The sequence below is a fragment of the Hipposideros armiger genome, unplaced genomic scaffold (assembly GCF_001890085.2).
Source record: "Hipposideros armiger isolate ML-2016 unplaced genomic scaffold, ASM189008v1 scaffold_40, whole genome shotgun sequence".
Classification (NCBI taxonomy): domain Eukaryota; kingdom Metazoa; phylum Chordata; class Mammalia; order Chiroptera; family Hipposideridae; genus Hipposideros; species Hipposideros armiger.
Genome location: NW_017731390.1, coordinates 2,063,883 through 2,070,705, shown reverse-complemented (window position 1 = coordinate 2,070,705; position 6,823 = coordinate 2,063,883). Strand labels below are relative to the sequence as shown.

At 48.4% G+C, this 6,823-nt stretch overlaps 1 protein-coding gene and 1 long non-coding RNA gene across 5 annotated transcripts in view; one reads left to right on the top strand and one right to left on the bottom strand.

Moving 5' to 3' along the window:
- Nucleotides 1-6: 6 nt before the first annotated feature.
- Nucleotides 7-2,579, bottom strand: LOC109380658 (uncharacterized). Its single transcript, XR_002123543.1, has 3 exons — nucleotides 1,827-2,579; nucleotides 835-906; nucleotides 7-342 (listed from the first exon to the last, which is right to left on the bottom strand). It is a non-coding gene; the product is annotated as an uncharacterized LOC109380658 (long non-coding RNA).
- Nucleotides 2,580-2,588: 9 nt separating this feature from the next.
- Nucleotides 2,589-6,823, top strand: part of B4GALNT2 (beta-1,4-N-acetyl-galactosaminyltransferase 2 (SID blood group)) — a 35,775-nt gene continuing 31,540 nt past the window's right edge. For 2 of the 4 annotated variants that reach the window (XM_019638455.1, XM_019638452.1), the window contains exon 1: nucleotides 2,589-2,971. In XM_019638455.1, the coding sequence (XP_019494000.1) occupies nucleotides 2,958-2,971 (14 nt within the window). In that variant the 5' untranslated portion in view covers nucleotides 2,589-2,957. Of the gene's footprint in view, nucleotides 3,046-6,823 lie in introns of all 4 variants that reach the window. The other 2 variants (XM_019638456.1, XM_019638454.1) reach the window with 2 other exon arrangements.

Sequence of the window (6,823 nt, the reverse complement as noted above, 5' to 3'; positions counted from 1 at the left end):
AGTTTACTTTCTTGAAAAGAATCAATAAAACCATGCGTTGACCTGATTCAGTGGCTCAGTCTATCTCTGAAGGCTGAGTCCCTTGGTCTCGCTCTTAAATCTTACTTCTGTCTCTTGTACTTATTCAATCTGCGCCGCCCCTCTCGTGTCCCATTTGCCCTTGCCACGCTGGACGTGACATTTGGAGCTCAGAAGTGGCTATCAGGTACCAACACTTTGGTAGGATGTCAGAAATCATTTGACTTCTTTCTTCCCTGAGCGCCCATCCTGTTGGCTGAGAGCACTGTTTTAGTTGGACCAGGATATGCGGTTGAATTCCCTGTGGGCCATTCGAAGCTTCTCCTACAAGGGACAAGTAGACAAGAGCCGATTGTCAAAGAGCTTGGCCTTTGGCTCAGTGACACCAGTGCGAGCTGGGAGTGGCTGGAATGACCAAGCACAGAAGAGATTCAAATTATGTAAGAACTGGCCGATCTGTCAAAACGACAGCCAGAAATGTGTCTGCAGCCAGGGAGAAGTAGAGGTCTTGTCATGGTGGTAAAATAGTAGCCAGCCACAGTGAAAAAGCTTGAGGTCACCCAGTGGGAGAGGCTACCCTTGGGGCTGACGTCAGACAGCACCTGGACTGTGATGTGCACAGGCCTGGCCACTCTCAGGGCTCCAGGTAGTCTTGAGGGGCCATTTTTTCTCTATCTCTCATGGCAGCAGCCAACAACTGCCTGCTTGGCTCTGGGTCTTGATACCCAAGGACTATAGCATGGCTTTGCCATGCAGAACTGGTGTTCGAGCTCCTGGCTGAGCAAGCTGAAAAAAACCAAACACATCCCCACTTACCTCACATTCCCTTCCTGCCAATCACCCTCAGAGCAGGCAGAGACACTCACAATCAGAGAATTCACCCTGGAACTGAAATCACAGGTCACAACACTTTTATGAGGCAGAAGTTATGGTTGAATTAAGCCCATCCCCACTTGAAAGTCACAAGAAGTTTTCCCATTTTGATGGAGCTGGTGAGGCTGGGATGTCCAGTGGAGCCTCAGCACTGACTGGCCTTAAAGACACAACTCCTGGGTGAAAGTACTATCTCTGTTGCTGGCCACAAAAGTTTGAACAAGTCATGCAATCTCTCGTAAGCTGGGTCTTCACATTTGTGAAGCAGCTCACAGAGTTATCAGGGAGGTTGAATAAAGGCAGATAATGTATGTGAAAACCCTTTGTAAGAATGAGGTCGTTTTACTACATGGACATGGTAAGTACAATGCTTTGCTGATTAGTGTTGTCCAGGAAAGCATAACATTCTTCTTAGAGCTGTTTCTAGAAAATAGTTATCTGCAACTGCTATTTCAGAGCTCTCCTCCAGCGGGGCTTCTCTTTTCTACTGGCTGCACAGAGGCTCCGAGCTGCTGCATTGGGGACTCACCTGCCCCAAAGTTGTAGATCACTCTGGCATTTCTTTCTACTCTTTCCAGGCTTACTTGATTTGATTCATTTTTCTCTTTTATTTACACGACCTTGTATTTCACGTATCGCTGTCTTAAATCCTTTTTGGGACACAGTAGAGTATAATTAGGTACATACTGTATACACATAGAAACACTGGTCACTTCGTATGCCACTATTTTGCCTACCTTAAGAAAATACTATGTTTGTTAGGCTAGGTCATAGTAAAATACAATACACAACCTGAGATGAGCCACAGAAAGCCTCCTGCGCCTGGCTTAAGAAAAGGGTCCTACAAATGCTAATTTCATCAGAAATTCATTGGACTCTTCCAGGCACAAAGGCATTAAGCGGCCGCGCGGGTTTCTTAGAGGGATTCAACTCACTTGGGTTTTCCTCCCAGCGTCTTTTGCCAGAGCAATTCCGGTGGAGTATGAGGTGAAGTGAAAAGTGGAGGAGGGGCAAAGGCTGGATTGGCGAACCCAAGTGTGAGGGGCCGGCGAAGCTGTGAGGCTGGCTGGCAAAGCTTAGCCTTGCAGGAAAGAGAGAGGTCCTGGTAATAGGGAGACCAGAGGTGGGCGCAGGGATTTTGTTGATCTTTAAGGTGGAGAGAGAAGTCCTATTACCAACTGTGGAGAAGGAGAAGAAGTCCCAGGTGGAGGCCAGGAGGTCTCGAGAGCTGCGCGGGTACCGGATTGCAGCCCTCGGGCAGGTTGAGCACCGGCTTCAAAGAGTGGTGCGAAAACTGGCTCCGGCAGCCCAGGGGAGGGTAACCCCGGAGGGAGAAGGGAAGCGCGGGTGTCGTCACGCGCTCCTGGTCCAACAGGGGGCACGCGACCGTCCTCCTGTCCAGCCTCTCCCCTGACCATTCGGAGGTTTGGGTAAACCGGTGAATCCACGAGGTACTTCGCAGAGAAGCCCCTTCTATCAACTCGGAGTACCGACGCGGTGTTGACTGTCCGGCATGAGGGTTCCGCGTCCGAGGGGCAGAAAATGCTGGACTTACCGAAGGCTTCTGAGTCATCCAGACGCGGTTGGAATCCCACCTCCTCCACTTTCCAGCCTCAGTTTCTCTGTCCTAAAAGTGTGGCTAATAACGGTAGTCACCTCTTAGGGCTGTTGTGACGAATAAATGGCACAACGTAAGTAAAGCCTTTAGAGCCGAGCCGGTACCTAGTATCATAAGCGGGGCCTATGGTCATTATTGTCAACATCTCCAGCTCTCTAGGGCGGGTGCTAACTGCTGGTCTGTTCGCCATGAGGTTCAGTAGTCCCCAAACGACAACATTAGATGCTTGGACGGACTGCGCAAAGCTGGGCGCACCGAAAGATCCAGCAGGTGGGCGGGGGTTGGTGGTGACGTGAGACTTGGGGACCGACCTAAGCTCTCGCGTCCTCCTCCACCTGCTCGGCTCCCAGAAGATTTGCCAGAGTTGGTGCCAGGGCGGGGCAGTTGACGGGGTGGCTGCCCAGCTCGTCTCGACCAGCTCCGTCGGTCTGAGGCTGCAGGATTCAGAATGGCTTTGTGCGGGTGAGTGCCGCGGTAGCAGAGAAAAGTGGGAAGTCAAACCTGGCCAACCTGGCGCACCGTCGGAGAGCAGCCAGGTGCGGGGGCCCCGAACGCCAGGGCCGGCCCAGGGAGGCGGCATGGGTCTTTAAATTAAGTCCAACCTGTACCCCATGTAGGTGTTGGCAGCGCATGGGGACGCTCGCTGTTGCTGCGCCCCCAGGGAACACTGGTTTTCCAGTTGGAAAGTTCGATGTGGAGATTGTTTCTCGTGACCGCGAAGGTGGGAAGAAGCTTTCGGAGCGCAGGGTTCGGGTCTCGCAGCTTGGAACTCCGAAGCTCTAACCCGGGGCACCGGCCTCTTTCCTGCGCCTCGGGGACGTGTTTCCCCCTCGTGGGGATCCCGGGCTCTGGACGGTGGGGGAGCTGAGGCTGCGTCCCTTCCGCAGCTTTAGAAAACACCCGAACAGTCAGGGATTTGGGGGAGTCGATTTTCAGGTCCACAAGCACAGCCTGAAGGAGTGAGCGTCTGTTAAGAGCCCCTAAGGAGTAGCATAATAATTAACGGGGGAAAGGAGATTTGGAGGTCTCCCTTAATGTTTATAAACTACGAAGAAGGATCGGAAATCCACTTTGTGCCTTTTTATTATCCCCCAAAGTTTCTTTTCTCTGTATTTCTCAAAACTAGAATCATCATTTGGCACCGACAAGGAAGTCATGTCACGAAAATGTAAAAACGTGTTAATGCGATGATGTTTTATGAACATTAAAGTGAAGCATACGTTGTACAGAGGATGTGGCTGAGCGAGGGGAAGGGAGGCAGCCTTCGCATCCATCAGATACCCCTGGCTGAGGCTTGCTTTCCAGCGGTCTCTTTTCCCCAACATTTCCCCCACCCAACTTTCCTTACTGTGTGACCAAGGAGGCCTGGCACCTCTCCCAACAGGTTCCAATGAATTGAAAGCCAGCAAATCCTGGGCAAACTTGACTTTTCCTGCACAATTGGACAGCTTGGGATCATGCACAAAAGGTCTGGGTTTTATAATATCTGATGTTTGCTGACTTTGTAGCTCTATGAGATTAAGGTTGCTGGCTGGTGTGACCTTGGGGGAATTAAAGCTCCTCCCTCAGGAGAAACTTCCTTTTTTAAACTTTTCTTTGCCTTTTAAGTTTTCTTTTACTAAAAACTGGTTTTGAAAAGGGTACTTCTGATTTTGTCCTTCTGAGATAAGGTAGCATAATAATTAAAGGGAAAAAAGGAGACTTGGAGGTCTATTTTAATGATTACAAATAAAGAAAAATCAGAAATACAATTTGTGCATTTTTATCCCCCAAAGTTCCTTTTTGTATTTTTCAAAACTAGAGCCATCATTTAACACTGACAAGGAAGTTATCCCACAAAAGTGCAAAAACATGTTTGTGAGGTAATATTTTATAAGCATTAAAACGAAGTACAGGTTGTACAGAGGTTGAGGTGTTCCAACACGCACTACATCCAGGAAATGATCATTATGTGCTGCGCAATAAGCTCAATAAATGTCATTGGGTAAACTTCTTTTATACACTATGGACTACTTATTTGTTATGTATAGATCCTGTTCTAGATTGTCCCATTAGTGCTTACAGCAGCACTTTTGTTTTGCTTTAAAAAAAATTTTTTTTTCTTTCATGCTACAATGGCATAGTTGACTCTTGTTTTTTTTGTTTTTTTTTTTTTAGCTGAGCCATCCTGCCACTTGTTGGCAGCTCAGCGGCAGCTCAGCTTGGGCTGGACTCGAACCACTGTTGCTCAGAGCTCAAACTCTTGAGCAAGCTCTTAACCAACTGAGCCACTCGGCCGGCCCTCATAGTTGACTCTTTTAAGAAGGGCACAGCTCACAGTGGCCAATGCAGGGATCCAACCAGCAACCTTGGTGTCATCAGCACCATGCTCTAACCAACTGAGCTAACCGGTCATCCCTACAGCAGCACCTTTTGAAGAATGTACTCTTATTATGTCCACTCTACAGTTGTGAAAATGGAGGAAGTAAGTTCCCTGAGGAATACACTGGAAGGAGCAGATTGAAATTCAGCTCTATTTGATTCTAAAGCCAGTATGTTTTGATTATGTGGGACACTTTATTCATAATATTTCATTCAATGCATATCTGATAGCCCTACTATGTGCTACTATGCCCTACTGGGTGCTGGTAATACAGCTGTCATGACCTCCTGAAGAAGTGGCGACTCTAGCATATTTGACATCATCAGCTGATCATTTTTAACATCTCCCCTCCTCTATAGAACAGAATTATTTTCAGTAATAATCACTAATACTGATTACTTTTCTTGCTTTAGTCTTTCATTTAAAGACAATGAAGAATAAGCTACAATTTAAAAAGATACTCAAGGGCCGGCCGAGTGGCGCGTTGGTTAAGAGCTGGCTTGGGACTCCAGCTCTGAGCAGCAGGGCCCTGGTTCAGATCCCACATGAGGGCCAGTGACACTGGCCTCTACAGCTAAGATGGTAAACAGCAGCTCTACCTGGAGCTGGGCTGCCATGAGTCACTGGTGACAGCGTGAGCTGCATCCCCTGCTGCAGTGGGCTGCCATAAGCTACTGTGAGCGGCTGGCAGCCAGCGTGAGTGGCCGGCAGCCGGTGTGAGCTACCAAGAGCCACTGTGAGCGGCCATCCAGAGGCCGGCGACCGATCTGCCTCATCCAGGAAGATCGCAATAATACCAACATGGGCCAGTGAAATGATGTCCTCCACAACTAGACTGAAGAACAAAAGGACAGCAACTTGTCTGTTCCCTTTCCCCCGATTCCCCAGCGCTGTTCCCTTCCCCCAAGTCTCCAATAAAAAAATCTTAAAAAAACAACTACCCAAGTTGGTCTGAGAATGTTAGAGCAGATTTTGGAGGTGCTAACCCGCTCCCTTTGCAGGCCACCAATGCCCTAATAATGAACACTTATTCTATAGCCCAACTCCTGTGTCAGTCTACCGGCTAAGAGGCTCAGGTAGCACAAGCCCCAGACTCGTTTGGTCTCTGGTTTCAACACCACTTCCTTTTTCCTTGAGTTTATGGCAAGACGGGTACTGGAAGAGGTAATGAAGAGGACTTGACCACTGGTTGACCCGCAAGCTGGGCTCAGGCTCTTCACCCTGCCCTGTCTCGGAATGTATTGGGTTGTCGGAAAAGTCATGATGCAGTTTTGCAATGATAAACATAGATCAAATATGTCATGACTTTTCCGACAACCCAATACCTTCCACCCCACTATTCCCATAATGGGAGCTATTCCAAGGATGCAGCCTTAAGAGAGTAAGGCGCTGTGAGACCATCTGGACAGTATAGGTGGCTGACTGCAGATAAGGTCTCTATACAAACTTTAAGATTCTGGTGGGTGGATATGAAGATCTATTCATCTTTCAGCCACCAAGACAAGCCTTCCATGTAAGTTCCCGTGTTTATTAAACCTGCCACCTACTAATCTGGAGTGGTCTGCCTCTTTCTTTGGTCTTTCCTTGCCTTCCGTATACAGGGCCAGTTTGCAAACCAACACCAGGGTCTTTTGTCCCTGCTTCAGTCCTCTGAACTGTTGATCCCTTCCATCTTCTTTTTTTTCAACATACACTTATTGAACATCAGCAGAGACTGGATTTGGGGAGGAGGAGGGGTAGTGACGATGTGGGTTAAGAAAACCATCTCGCAACTCAAGGCAATCATTCACCAGGTAAGTCAATGGTTAGTGCCTGCTGTGAGCAGTCATGTGCGAAGGTCTAGAGGTAGAAAAATGAATAGGACATGGCCTCATTTCTTTGGATGTCGCCTTACAGCTGATTCTTAGACCACCCCCCCTTCATTAGCCTCTGACCCATTAGTCGAGAGAGTG